Source organism: Pipistrellus kuhlii, unplaced genomic scaffold, assembly GCF_014108245.1.
Source record: "Pipistrellus kuhlii isolate mPipKuh1 unplaced genomic scaffold, mPipKuh1.p scaffold_m20_p_6, whole genome shotgun sequence".
Classification (NCBI taxonomy): Eukaryota; Metazoa; Chordata; class Mammalia; order Chiroptera; family Vespertilionidae; genus Pipistrellus; species Pipistrellus kuhlii.
The window spans coordinates 30849460-30864904 of record NW_023425562.1 but is presented as its reverse complement, the minus strand read 5'-3'; the positions used below and the strand labels follow the sequence as shown (position 1 = coordinate 30864904).

The 15445-nt window shown below is 41.0% G+C and overlaps 1 protein-coding gene across 37 annotated transcripts in view; it reads right to left on the bottom strand.

The window, feature by feature from the left end:
• The window catches only part of EPB41L3 (erythrocyte membrane protein band 4.1 like 3), a 158114-nt gene that overhangs the window by 3307 nt on the left and 139362 nt on the right, over nt 1–15445 (bottom strand). For 4 of the 37 annotated variants that reach the window (XM_045574819.1, XM_045574825.1, XM_036419696.1 and 1 more), the window contains 11 exons: nt 13417–13470; nt 11070–11105; nt 10830–10895; nt 10181–10372; nt 5871–5945; nt 5420–5509; nt 3701–4438; nt 3087–3209; nt 2044–2430; nt 1140–1271; nt 234–332 (listed from right to left, as the gene is read on the bottom strand). In XM_045574819.1, the coding sequence (XP_045430775.1) occupies nt 234–332; nt 1140–1271; nt 2044–2430; nt 3087–3209; nt 3701–4438; nt 5420–5509; nt 5871–5945; nt 10181–10372; nt 10830–10895; nt 11070–11105; nt 13417–13470 (1992 nt within the window). The remainder of the gene's footprint in view (nt 1–233; nt 333–1139; nt 1272–2043; nt 2431–3086; nt 3210–3700; nt 4439–5419; nt 5510–5870; nt 5946–10180; nt 10373–10829; nt 10896–11069; nt 11106–13416; nt 13471–15445) is intronic. The other 33 variants (XM_045574839.1, XM_045574846.1, XM_045574840.1 and 30 more) reach the window with 24 other exon arrangements.

Genomic DNA, 15445 nt, shown 5'->3' with positions numbered 1-15445 from the left:
TGGATTTGGCTGGCCAGTGCTTCTGGAGCACCTATCATGTGCTAAGCACTAGTGTCAGGTAAGCAAAGGTTATCAGACCATATATTCCTGAACCAAACTAGTTCAGGAGGACAAATATACCATTAATACAGCAGTTGAGAAAGCTCCAATGCAGCTATCCTGGCATAACGAGAGTCACATAACTATCTGCATATGCGGCCAAACCTAGAAAACGTTCCGAGGGAAGGCCTTACTTTGGTGATGTGGGTGGTGGTGGTGGAACAGGTGGTTTCTGATGTGATTGTCTGTGCACTCATTAGCACACCGGGCTCCAAATCAGCACTAGGATCAACCTAAGCAAGCAAAGAATAAGATACCACACTCAACTCTTCACATCACTTCTCCAGATGTTTGCAGTTAGTTTAGCATTATGGTGCTTAGTTGTCTCTCACAATCACTGTGCACCTCAATCAGCATCTGGCAGCTGCCAGTATGGCTAAAGACTGACCCAGATGTGGCCAGAGTTAATCATCTACTACACTAATAAAAGAGAAAGATGCAAATTGATCACACCTTAACAACGCCCAACAGCCAATCAGGAGTATGCAAATTAAGCCAACAAAGATGATGGGTTAATTTGCACACACAGGCTCTGAGTGGCTGAGGGCAGGACACTTGAATCGTTGCCATGGCAACAACTCAAGCTTTCTGCACTGCCCCAGCCACTCTGGGCATCTGGGCAGTGTGGGGAGGTGGAAAGGCAGCTCCCGGCTGAAGCAAAGGCGGTGCCAAAGCCAGGGGAATGAAGGCCCATTCTTGCGCAAATCTTTGTGCATCGGGCCTCTAATCATTAATAAAGCGGGGACTTCAGAAATGAGAGCAGTGGCTGCTTGGATTAATATTTTCCTTATTGATGGCAATAGAAATAGATGTCTGGGACTTTTTCTACCTTTTGAGATGTAGGAAGACTTGTTTAAGGTGCCTGCTACCCCACAATCAGTACTAAACCAACAATTATTGCATCACTCTTAACAGACAGTCTGGCTGCTGGGTCCTCTGAGTCTCACAAATTTAAAATCATGCAGTTATACTATATAAACACACCCAGCCATGAAAGGGATAGAACAGAGTGCCAGGCTCTGGTCTTCACAGACTCTTACCTCTGAGGATTCGTATGTTATGGTTTTGGTTTCTGTGTGGACGACGGGCAGTTCCTTGGTAGAAATTTCGAGCTTTGATCCTCCTGGTGACACACTGCCAAAACTGATGGTTTCTGTCTTCACAGTGGATGACTGCACCAACGGGAAGTAGGAGAGTGGCTGTTAGTTTGTACAAACACAGTTTTGGTTTTTTCCCTCCCCATCTGGTGGATGTATACAAGCACAGGTTAGTGTGAAATAAATGTTTTCATATTCCATGAGGTTAGGGAAGTTGGGAAGTGAGGCACACCACAGACCATGTCCAACAGTCTCCCAGAATTCCACAGCATCTTTATGTGGAATGTTCCAGGTAAAGGCAAACATTTTGAAGGACATAAATATTTTTTTGTCCGCCTTCCTTGATCTCATTAACTAATCTTAATAAAAAAAATCATACATTAGCCTTTTAAAACATATGAACTCCTTAGAAAGGAACAAGTAATAAGACATAACTCCCCTGCTCCCAATACTTTAAGAATTACAAGGAAACAGGATAAAGGATCAAGTTCTGATATTTGGCACCTGGGCAAGCATGGTTTGTGGTCCTTCAGGATTACATTGATGAGAAATCAATTTATCAAATTTTCTAATATCTAGGCTGGACATGCACTTCCCAGGTTTACTACCAATTATAATAATTGCAGTAAGAGCAGAAACCACTTCTTGGAACTATATATTATTAAGAATCGTTATATGTGTTTGCAGGAGACCCATAATTGCCATGCACGACAGAAATACGAGGAGAAACAAAATGCACTTGAAAAAGATAGAAAGTTAAAAATTAGCTCCATCTTTATGCTTAACTAAATTTCAAGGACTCAAATCAGTTTACATTAGTGCTAAAAGTAAATGAACTACTAGTTACCTCAAAATGAGGTTTTTGTTCCAAAGTTTCAGAAACGTGGACCGTTACACTCTGCTCCTCCTCTGGCTCCCGGGAAGCAGCAGTGGCCGTTTCTTCCTGTTCTGGGACAGCTTTATCGGCCACCTCCCCTTCCTCCTCCTTAGCCCCCTCCGTCAGCGCAGAGCCCTCCGTCCCTTTAACGCTAGAAGCACCAGCAGATGCTGCCTGTGCTGCAGCATCCACGTCCTCTCCAGCCGCGTAAGAAGCATCCCCACTTGCATGCACATTCATCACACGTCTTTCCTCCACCACCACCATTTCCTGCACAACCTTCTCTGTGCTAAGTGGCTGGGCGGGCTGGGTAGTTTCGGCCTCCGCTTCACTGGACTCCACCTTGGTTTCTGTTTTCTGTACGGGGAAAGACTGCGTCAGTACGACTTTCCACAAACCAAAGGTTAAAAAACCCACAAAGGCGCCACTCACCAGGATGCCCGAAGCCAGTGTGAAGTGCTTATAACCATAAACACTTTAGGAAATATAAATGAGCTTCATCCCTCCCACCAGAATCTTTGACGCCTGCCCTCTGCCACGTCATACACATTAGACTCTGTGCTGCTACTTTAGGATATCCACAAAAGAAACAAAACACAGTGCAAAACACAACTTAAATAATAAACAACCACCACCACCAGCAAAAAACCAAACAAAATAAAAAAAGCTTTTTTTTTTAATTTTTTTTTTTTTTTAGCACATTCACATTGGTTTGGGTTGCTTTCTTAGACCTAATAGGTGACATAAAATGGTTTAGAAAACTGAATGCCATTAAAACTTCTCATCACCATTGCCTTTTGAGTATCTGAAGTATGTTCTTGTAACGGAAACAAATGCATATGACAGGCACACCATGCAGGCACGATGGAAAAGAACTGAGGGCACCTTTGAGGTGTTTGAGGCAAAGCTCACTCAGGTGCCACACACACACACACACACAGCAAACAGGCATAAAGCAAGCAAGCAAGGCCAAAGAGGCAGAGTCAGAAGCCAAGGATGGAAGCGAAGGCCACCTGAACCCAGGTCTGAGAAGAGGACGTAACCCCTCCTATGAATTCTGTCGGTTTTCTCGCAGACTCTAATAAGCTGAAGATTTCAGAGCCATCCATGAGCTTTTCACCAGAAGACTGCTTAGTCTGAGAGAACAAAGAGAGGGAGAGTCAAGCACAGAGACAAGGACCGAGGCAGGCACACAGCACATTCACAGCTGGTTAGACAGCGCTGGAGGCGGAGGCGGGAGGAAGGACTCTACCGGAGACTTCGGGGACGGAAAAGAATGGGAGCTAACACAGCCAATCGAGGTGACCATGAGCTCTTGCTGGGTGAAGCAGAGAGAGTTATTAGGGTTAGGGAGGCGCTGGTTTAAGCGGATCATTTTTCCCCCCTCCTTGCAAGCCACAGCAGCAACTTATCGCATCTCAGGAACGGGGCGCTGGAAACAAAACGAAAAGTGTTTTAACGCTCGCTGGACTGCGGGATCAACTGGACCATGAACCAAAGTAAAAAGCTCGGGTTGTCTACTCTGAACGGAAAGCCAAACAGCAAGATCAATGGGAGGGCTCAGGGTGGAAGGGCACCGGGCCATGCTGGCATCGGGAACAGCGGCTGAACGAAAGGCGCTGGTTACCACGACTCTGGAGGTAGCAGACTCGGTAAGGTAATGAGCAGTGGTGACGCTGACGGCCGGCTCCTGGGAGTACCTCCACTCCGACAGGCTCTTCCTTCGGGGACCAAAGAGCCCCACTTTCAGGGCCTCTCCCTCCTGGGTGTGCTCAGCGTGGCTCCACCGCACGCTGCCCAGGCCCCCGTGCAGAGCCATGCCCTCGCCCAGCGCCCGGGCCCGGCTGCTGCCATCCTCTTCCTCCTCCTGGGGGCTCTGCCTCCGGGACTCGGCTTCCTGAATGGGAGCCAGGGACTCGGACTGCCTGCGCTTCGGGGTGTGGCCCTCGGATGCTCGCTTGGATGTCTCATCTGCGATGGTTTCCAGGACCTCGTACTCGGTCCCCGCGGGGGTGGCCTTCCTGGGCTCCATCTTCTGGAAGACTTCAAAGCCTGAGGGCTGCACTCCCTTCTCTCCCTCCTGGGCTTTCTCCGTCATGGTCACGATCCTCCCGGATGCGGTGTCATAGGACTTCCCCAGGGCGTGTATCTGCTGGGTGCTTGCTTCCCTTGATTGCATTTCCTGGGCCAGGTCGTGGAAGCTCTGCATTTCAAGGGTACTAGAGCGTAACAGGTCGGCGGAGGAGGCGGGGATGTCACCACTTCTACTGCTCATGGTCACCACCTTGTAAGTCACAATCTTTTTCGAATCACCATCAACTACCTCAGTGGGTATTTTGTCTACAAAAACCCAGTCCTCTGTGCCCTATATGTGGAATATAAAAGCTAAGTTAGAAACGCTTGATGGCATCTCATTTCTAAAACAAGAACCCTTTAAGAAGATCAGGACAAAGAGCTACACTCGTGTGACTGTGCAGGCTGGCGCCATCTAATAATGACCGCTGCCATCTCTTCTCGTAGGCAATGTGTAAGCTCTAACCTTCAGTTCAGAATACAGTCTGCATGTGGAGCTGCAATGTCAGATTTCTAAGTAGAAACACACTTTGGTGGTAAACTCTGCAAGAACTATATCTGATCGTATGTTAGACATCTACATGATTCTATATTTTAACATTAAATGATAAAACCGTGAAGTGGTTGTGCAGGTTATTTAGCTTTACTTGTGTTGACACAAGAAGCCAGTTTTCCACATGAAACCTAACAGTGCATTCTTATCTGTTGGTCTCAAAACGAACTTGCCAGGCATTCCACGAGTTTCTGGGAATACACTTGCATGTCTGTAAGTTATACTTCCTTACTGAGAAGGTCCAATCCATTATACCACTCATTATCCAGTAACTATTGCATGTGCCTGTGTTCAAGGCGTTAGAAGGAACTATTTCCTGCTGTTGGGACATAACTGGAGCCTCTTATAAACAGGCCATGGACGCCTCTACTGCGTTCCAACCTTATTTACAACTGATGTTCACCGTCTCAGGTCCCCTTGGCCACTTTCCTCCTGTCAGGGCCCGTAAGGCAGGAAAAATGGAAGTTAAGGAATGCTTGCATTTGGGAAGCCTCATAGGACGGGACTAGCAGTTGACTAGTCTAACATGTTCCAGAAGGTAGAGAAATCAAGGAGCAGGTAAGCACCTTCGTTTCCATTTTAAATTGAAATGTTTTCTACTTGCATATTTATCACTGCCTGCAAACTTGAATCTAGAAATGTGTGTGTCTTAGGAAAAAAAGAAGTGCAGACTCATCAGCTTGTTGGTGCTGTGTTAAATGAAAGGAAGTGAAAAATAACCTCTAGGGCCGATGGGACAGTTTTCTGGAAAATGATTTGCTGAGAGGTAACCGCAGAGTCTCCTTCCCGCAGTCTCGTTACCACACTCGGCTAGTGGGGAAACCAATAGAAATTCAGAACGTTCAAAGCCATACAAAGCCATCCAGGTTAGTATCGCACAAAGGGTAAAACAAACAGTGAAGAGTTCCAGTAATTAGAAATGCCCGCACACAGACATAACCATCTAGGACCAAAAGTCACCAAGAAATGATGGCTAACTGGTAACTACTAGTACAAGGGTGAGAAAATTCCTTTTCCCCTCCCCAGAAGCAAAGCAAAAATGATATATACCTACCTTCGTTTTCAGCAAGGTAAATTTTAAGAAAGAAAACAAAAACTAAAGACATTTTAATAACACTGCAGTTTGAAGAGCAATGCTCTTTCGGAAAATTCTTTTATGCTTGTTTTTTACCTGAGACTCAAGGAATGAAGAGCTTCCCTGCCGCACAAATATAACCTTTTCAGAAATCTCTCTTTCTTCTTTGGTCTGTTTGAATAAAGGGGGTTGGGTTGGAGAAGAGGAAGCAGACAGTTCCCAAAAAGGCAAGTTAGGAGAGAGTTCTTTTATTGTGCTAAACATATAACAGTCATTCTTTTACTTATTTTTTTCTCTGAAAAAGCAAATTATTGTTTATTAATTTGAAAAATGGTCTGAAACCGTCTCAAAGTTGAACGGTTATTTCCAAAAAGAGATGATTTTCCAAAATTCTCGTGTTTGTGTTTCAAACACTCTTATTTCTACAAACACAGAGCATAAAAGAGCAATAAAAAGAGTGCCCTGCCTCAAATGGTGTGTCTCTATGTCAGTCATGGACACACCATCAGTGAGTGGGTATTAAAAGAAAATGTTAAGACGTGAAAATTAAACTTGATTTCTAAAACTTGACTGTATTCCCATGTAAGTGCTGCTACATAAAGAAACACACATGGTCACTGCATTAACTATTGATGCTAATAAACCGGTTATATCTAGATCGACTTGTCTATTGTTCCACAAATAAACATAAAATATTCTCAAGGTAGTAGCTTTACTTGAACTTTCATCACATGGTGAAGACTTCTGAAGAGTCATTTTGAAAATATTTTGGTGAACAATTAAGTACTTCAATCATGCTTATCTTTATCTTGTCAAACTAAGAAACGTTCAAGTAAATAGGCCATGTTAGAACTACTTTTTTCTTTCTATCGCCTTGTTATTCCTTTCTCTAGTATTACATAGGAATAACTTAAGTGGCTATTCATTGACTACTGACCCTATCTGTGCACAGCATGCAACTCCATACAACAGTGACAGAAAGGCAAATTTAAAAATAACAAAGTTCAAAGTTTCTAAAAGAATGGTGCTTTCAAAAGTTCTATTGTTGTAAACAATATAATTTTATGAGAGCTATTTAGTGAGGAACAAGTAAGACATTTTTGAGGGAAGAATAAAATCCCTGTCCTGCCCCACTTTAGAGGAAGGTATTGGAAGAGACAAAACGTACCATGTGCAATCATTAAATGCGGATTTTTGTTTGGTTTACTTTCAATCATAGCCTTTTTTTCAAACAGGAATAAGAAATGGGAGAGAAAGGTCAAAATTATAGGTACTTTTCAGAATACAACTGCTAGGCCTTTAATTATAATCACTGAACTAAAATTTTTTTCCTAAAATGAAAGCTTAAAAAAACACAATCAGCAGGAAAACAGGGGTAGTCAGCATATCCTGTTATCTGACATCAATTCATTTCCAAGAGGTCTGTGTCTATAACTGAAAATGTCCACACTGTCTGCACTCAGAACTGGGTATGTCCAGTTGTAGAAAAGGGTAAGGGGGACAGATATCAAAATTAATTCCAAAATTAATTCCTAAATTAATTCCAACCCCAATCCAGTTAGTTCAGCTAACGGAGAAGAGGTACTGACAAAGAAAAGTTGATATAAGGACACTTACTAGCATAATGGTTTAGAACAGAATTAGATGTATCCATTTTGTTTAGTGACTTAAAAGTTCATCTCTGAAACATGGCTGGGAAACAAGGCCTAATGCTGGCATGCAAAATTCAGAGGTGCACTGGCTCTTGGAGGAATCAAGGGTTTCCACAGAGCTGTGATCCTCACTTCTGCCTGGGCCGCGGGTTTTCAAACTGAGCTGTGCATTATGTGGCCAGCTTTTGCCGAAACCAGTTTGGCTCAGTGGATAGAGTGTCGGCCTACGAACTGAAAGGTCCCAGGTTTGATTCTGGTCAAGGGCATGTACGTTGGTTGCGGGCACATCCCCAGTAGGAGGTGTGCAAGAGACAGCTGGTCGATGTTTCTCTCTCATCGATGTTTCTAACTCTCTATCCCTCTCTCTTCCTCTCTGTAAAAAATCAATAAAATATATAAAAAAACAAACAAACAAACAAACAAAAAATTATTTGGCCAGCTTTTAAATAATAGTTGATGTGTGGGGTGCACATCAGTATTTATTAATTTCCCATAGATAGTTATAATATGTACCAAGGTCTGGATGGAAAAATCAAAGAAGTCGGATTCAGAAGATGGAGGTAATTTTTCTTAATCATAAATAGATGATCCCTGGTGAATGGGTTTTTGCCCAATTTGAGGTCCATCTAAGACCTGAATAGCAAAAGGAGAGCTGGACCAGAAAGCAGACAAATGCACAAATAGAATCGATTCCAATTATTCATGGTAGTTACGTTCTATAAAGTCACTATGAACAATGAACTGGAAAATGCTGAAACACTGCCACATTGGGGACATACAGGATTAGGCTTCTCTGAGCCTCTGGTCATTATCAATACATAACCTTATATGTATTTGTTTAAAGACCCTTATATTTAACATATATTGTTGACCCATATCAACATGGAACTCGGTCAACAGCACTCTTATTCCTAAATGAGGCTCATCTGACACGTGGCTTTCCATAAGGCACACTGCTGAATGCAGACAGCACTTCAGTCCTATGCCGGGGGCCATTTTAAACAGCAAATTCACCAGCAGAAACACAAAAAAAAGCAATAACGTGGCACTAAACAGGTCATGAAAAGGACACTTCTTCACCGTGTGACAGCTGAACCAAGCAAGCAGAACCCTGCCTTTCAGCCTCAGCTGGAACATATACATTGATTCACTCAAGGCTTTCACCACTCAGCCTGTCTGCTAGTGACCATGGGACCACTGGTAATACTGACATAGGGGTTACAATAAATTTTAGTGAGGAAGCAAATGTGCAAATATGGAGTCTGTGATTGAGGAGGATTCACTGTACTAAGCTCACATACCTGTAAACCCAGCCACATTAAAAAAGAGAATATTGGCACTGTGTAAGTGGCTGCTTAGTTTTTGTTTTTGTAATTTAATGCAGTGTCTGCCATCCTCAGAGCCAAAATGCTCTTCCTTATTCCCAACAGATGTAGTAGATAGTCAAATCTGACCAATTACAATGAACTTTTATGCAATCATAATTTAATGATTGCGATAGTCTTACTAATATAGGGTCTACAACATTTAAATCAATTGGAATGAGACATTTTGTCTCTTGAAACTCAAGTAATCTGATGGAAATTGGTGTTTAATGGTAAATGAATACTTTGATAATAGTATTTTCCATTTATTCTGCATAAAAGGGCCCTTTTCAAAGTAATTAAAATAGAGATATGCCTCATCAGTGTTTAGCTGGATTTGGAATTGTCATGCAGGTAGTATAGTGATTGTGGTCACTTCTGATAAATAGCTCTTAAAGTTTTAAAAGTGACCAAAATGGGTGTAATTACATTCTTTTTTTTTCCTTCACTTTAAAGACCTAAGCATTGACTACTATTAAAGAAATTTTCTCCCATAAAGGCCTAAGTTTTAATCTTCTGTTCTGTTTCAGCTTCATAGACACATATCTCACAATAATGGAGTCTTGATAAGAAATTAATCAATACAAAGTGAGCAAAATGCAGTTTTAAAAAACCACTTCTTTTGAAAGACAGATAAAGCAAGATGATGTCTAACTGTCGACAGATTAGCTATTCACAGGTCCCACAATGGGAGCACCAAGTTGCTCGCACCAGCTGGATCCTCCCTGCACTCTGGCTGTAATTTATTCCGAGCTTTCCTATATGGAAAGGTCTCACTTAAAAACAGATTCTGGCCTTACTTTCCTTATTAAAAATAAAAACTGGTTATACATCCATTAAAATAGCAGCCATACGTATAAAAATCAGTTATAAATAAAAATACTGCTCATACCTATAAAAGGCTGGTACAGTATTCCCAGAATAAAGTATGTCCTGAAATTCTATCAATTTCAGGTCACCATTTAGTCAAACATTAGACAACCTCCATAGGCCTTATCTTGCAATTAAGGAGAAGCATCCATGAGTTTACAGGGCATTTCTTAATGCAGCAGCAGCATATTCAGAAAGAGTGTCAGTACCTAATTTCCCCCCAGCTGTGAAATCTAGGTTTAATGAAATAGTTGGCCATGCGTTATAATTCCCTGTAGCTCCTTGTTTACTGTTAAGCACCATCTGATGTGACCCACTTGCTCCTTAGCCACTTCATCATTTTATTTTTTTCGGCTTTTCTTTGGAGCACTGAATATGGCAGCTCGGGTTACACACAGACCAGTGGTGAGATTCTCTACTCAGAAGCTTGCCAAATCCTTTCCCCAGGTGCAGACCCTGTGGAGAAGTGAGTCTAGTGAACAGAAGACAATTAATTGCAACCAACAACCTGAATACCGACCTCTTCAGGTACAAGTGGTTCTATCATGGGTGCGTCCTCCTGCCTGGCGGCTAGTCGCACTGGGGAGGTAGAAAGCCTCTTTTCCCATTCATTCATGATGGCAGTGTCTGTGGAGGTTTCTAAAAAGGTTCTTTTCAGCTCACTAATATTGGTCTGATGTTTCATCAGGTCATCTTGAGTTTTATCTAGCTCCTATATTCAGAACATAAAGAATCCAACAGTCAACATTTTACATTTATTTTCCCTTTTCCTCTCTCTCTCTCTCTCTTTTTAAAGTAATGTCAATTTCATTAGTAGTTAAAACAAAAGTTTTGATCACAGCTCATCACACTACTACAAACACTCTGGTGAAAATGTGATATTGCCAAGGAAAAGAGAGGAAAAAAATAATCTAGTTCACACAAGCATAAATATTAAGAGTTTAAAACGGTGAACGTCAAAGCATATAATTCACATGTAACCAGAGAGAATGAAAATAAATACACACACAGGAAAAGAGAGAGGGAGGAAATGAGAGAAGGGTGAGAAGTCATCCCCACGTATTCACAGGTGAGAGCACACAGTGCATGCATCATGGTATGGGCCCACGGGCATACCACGGAAAGAAATCAACACATATGAACATGCACTGGCATATACTCATACCAACCTCTAACATAAGATTACTATGTTTGACATACACATTTTCACCCTTTATTCGCTTAATCAGACTATTCTGAAAAAAGTGGAGAAGAAAGGGCAAGGTAAGGGACATGGTAGTCACTGGAACAAATGCCACCCCCTGCACTGCATCATCAACTACATGGCATGCTGGAAGACTGGAGCACCACCGATGGACAATGGCTTACACACACTGGGCTTTGCTATTGTTTTATTTTTCATTTTCTACCTGTGCCTTGAGCTCTGCATCTTCCTCCTGGTCCGACTGCCAGCATCAGGAAAGAGCGGGAAACAAAGTCTTACCATGCAAGCGACTCAGAGGCTGAAGAACCACCGAAGAACCACTGTCTACATAAACTTGGCTAAAAGGAGGTACTAGTTTGCTCTTGCTCACTAGAATGCCACTTCTTCTTTGCAAACCACAACATTCCCACACACAAATGACAAAGCTTAAAAGAAAAGAGGAGTAAGAGATTCCTTGCTCAGTGGGTTTTTGCCACTTTACCCTGCAGACTTCTAAGTGTAATGAGTGCACACCTATGCTTGGGAGGTGACAGCAAGGGCTCGGCAGGCTGTCCTTAATGGACATTAGAAATAGTTCGGGAAGTGTGGGGAGCCACATTAGAATTAAAATTCATAAGAATGGCTATGATTTCCCAATAATGAGAGCTCCTCGCAGTGTATGAATCCTCATAATAATTCTAAGAGGTTAGCTATTATTATCCTCAATTTGTAGGCCAGAGAACTGAGGCTCAAAAAATTTAACACAGAGGTTCTCACATTTAAAAACCTCTTGAACTCATGTACTTAAAAAACCAATTTGAGAGGGAAGAAGAAAGATATTGGGTAAATAAGAATTTTTTTTTTAAATAAAAATCAACTACCATCAACCATTACCTTTAAAATCAACAATTACCTTTAAAGACACAATTTTTGAGTTTTTATAGTAAAAAATACAAAAAAAGTTTACCTAAATGCAACTCTGTTATCCTTCCTCCCTCACCTCTCCTCATTTCAAGGACATGCCTAATCCTTGGACTGGTATCTGAGTATGAAAAACTAGGTAAGTAGGCCAAGCCACAGTCACCGAGGGCCTGTGCTACAGAGAAGCCCAGAGTAAAACTACACGCAAGAAGTCAATGCCTGAGCAAGTGGCCATAGTCAGCCTATTTGGGTCCAGGTTCCCTTATCTGCCAAAGGGGTTAAGACTGCCTACACAGCATGCCCCATCCTGCACTACTTTTATGCTGGTTCCTGGAAGAGAAGGAGAAGTGTTTAAAAAGTGTTAGAGAGTGCACAGGTCCCTCTAACGCAGCGTGAGTGATGTGTTAATTCTTACGTACGTGGTAGGCTCACAGCTCTTAACTTATTTTTAAGCCTCACAAGCTACCTCTTACATGTACTGATTTTTGTGCTTCAGATGTTATACAACGAAATGTTAACTGCTTATATAAACAAAGTATTATTCAAATAGTGTTCACCTGTAGCACTTAAGATTACAGTGAAACTTATTAAATGTATATATGTAACTACTAATTCTTATAAAATAACATGTACTTGGTTATATTTTGCCATAGAAAATGATTAACTTTTAATAAGTTTACAGGATTACTTAAAAGGATATGAAAAATACTTTTACAATATTATTTTTAACTTCAAAAAATTTTGATTTCCAAGCTTTGAATTGAACCCTGGCATTTCTGAAAGAAGATACTAAAAAAAAAAAAAAAAAACAAAACAAAAAAAAAACCCCAAAAAACTCCACTTGGAAATGTTTTTCTGAAGATATTTTTAATAAAGTGATTTATAGATACCACTTACAATATTTAGTTCTTCCTAAATACCCAAGTAGGTATTATAATATCAAATGCTGTAAAAAGACAGACTAAAGTAAAAATTATTGCAAAGTAAAAAATAAATTCTGCTAGCACTTTAGGAAATGAACATCTTAACTCTTATTACTACAGATACATATTGGTTTTACAGAAATTTTAATTAGTTACTAGAAGAGAAGTTTTGAAAAACAACATAAGCCACACACACACAAACACACACATACATATTTAATGTACCCTAAAAATTAATAAAGGATACATAATAGCATAGTATTGCTTCTATCATTGTTCCATCTGACCACACTTTTTTCAATAAAGTATGAACAGTTATTTGTTAAATTTCTCTTCCTACACAATCTATTTATTTTGAGTGACCTGTGCTACATCCAGTCTACAAAAACGAGTTAAAGGAAGTATAAACAGCCTCTCATTTGGGATAGGGGAATATATGAAAAATAAGCATTATCAGTGTAGCCATATGATTCTCAAAATGTGGTCCTCACTAAAATGGACAGAATCAATAACTTCCAGGGACTCCTTAGAAATGCAAATTCTCCATCCAGGGCCCCAGACCTTCTAAAAGGGAAACATGAAATGCGATTCTACAGAGTTTGGAACCACTGGTCTAGGCCAAATAAAATACTTAACCCCTATCACTATGGTTAGAATTCCTCTCCATTCCAAAAGCTAATACGCAAAGTTCCCAAATGCAGAGCCACCACCCTCAGTGAATATACCAACCTCAGTGGCAGTGGTTTCCCCATCGGCCGCGGTGTCCGTGCGCTCACTGTCCGTCTATTGGCCACAGAGGTGATCGGGTTCCAGGAGGAAGGCAGGAATAGAAAACAAACCCGTCTGGTTAAATGGGGCATGGCACAGGCCAAACAGTCCACTCTCTTTCTCTGTGATCTGAATCATACTACCTTCCCACGAGAATGCGGGGTCAAGCAAAAGCAAAAGAAAGGCCAGAGCCAGGTTTCACCAAGCAGAGCCACTCAGAGGAAGACCAGAGGCACACGGCCTGCGGGCACCGCAGACACTACGGTAGCCAAGCTGACCTGTCTGGTTTTATGTCTTGGGAAAACCAATTTGTCGTCATTCTTCCCCCCTGCTTTAACTAAAACCCAAGAAAGATCCCCTAAAAATACTTGATGCAAAATACTTAATGCAAATTCGATGTTTATATAGTTTTGTTTTTTTTAATTCTAGTGATATGTCAGACACTAGAAAGGTAAATTAAAATGGAAATTTAAATAAAAAGCTACTATAACAGTCACTGGACTTTCAGCCCCTCATTTATACCGTTCTGATGATTTGCATCCATTTGTGACCACCAGGCCATCTGCATTACTTAGTCATTATAAAAAGCACATGTCAGTGACTCACAGGCACATGTTTTATGTATGAAAAAATGTAACTTAATTGTCAATTACTAGGTATTTTTAAAGACTATATCTTGTGTTTATTTTGCCTCACCATCCAATATGAAGAGGTACTTGTACTGAAACATCTTGTTCCAAAAATTTCCATTCAAATGAAGCAAAAAATAATAATAATGTCTCTCTCCATGTTTCTCTCTCTCTGCCCCTCCCTCCCTTCCACTCACTCTAAAGCAGGGTGGGGAACCTTTTATTTTTGCCCTGGATCATATTTATAACATCATTCACTGAATATAATTCACTTAATATAAATTTATGTTGCTATGAAAAAAGCTCCTAGATTTATTGAACTTCAAGTCCTGCTTGCAGTTGAAGTCACACCAATGTGTGTCATATCAAATGATTTCTTGGGCCCTTATGCAGCTCACAGGCTGGACGGTCCCCACCCTGCTCTAAAGAAGTCAATGGAAAGAATATCCTCAGGGGAGAATTAACAACAAAATAATAATAACATTTAAAAATAAGAGGAGAGAGAATTATCTACTTGGAAACAAATAAAACAAAGCACAGCATTTTCAGGGCCCAGGTTTTTAGGGGAGAATTACACTAGAAATTTCAGAACTGGTTTTTAATCTGTTTCAGGGGTTTATGACTTAAAACAAAAACTAGTTTCTCTGGTGGGGAGTGGTATAGCCATCGAAACAGAAACATCTAAATGCCCTAATATTAACAGACTTTCCCCCCAAAATACCAACTAAGCAATATTAAGTCCCCTTGGCCAAAGATGTGTGATTAATATTTTAAAAACAAAAATAAAAAAATAAAAGCTCTAAGGTTGTGACTCTTAAGGCACTCGCCCAACAGTGTCAGGAAGGGACGAGTGGGAGAGTTGTTCAAGCTCACATAACTCTGGCTAGGTTGATTTCTTGGCACGAACCCAAACTTTCATTTTATATATTCCTAAAAGAAAAGGAGTTGGAATTTGTGCAATGGTACGCCTGGGGTCGCCATCCTGGCCACTTGCTACCATGTTTAAGTGGAAAATAACTTCCAGTAGGTTGGTGAAGAAAGCGTGTTGATACCTTTTCATGACCTGACCAACTTGGCAACATGTGGGTGGGGTGGCTGTCAATTTTCTTGGGTGATCATTAATAAGATATCACCATGCTTCACCCACTGACAATCTAGGGAAAGGTCGGTCTGAATTAGGAAGAGAGCGACAGGGTATGAAATAATTCAAAATCTTAAAAACTTTCTAGAACAAATAAGAATGACGTGTGTTAACTAATTGTGTCAGAGATTTTTAAAGTTCTTGAAAGTATTTATCCTCCCACATATTATTTCCCTATAGCTTTAAAATTTATATCAGGGACTTGGCAAGCATCTTGGCT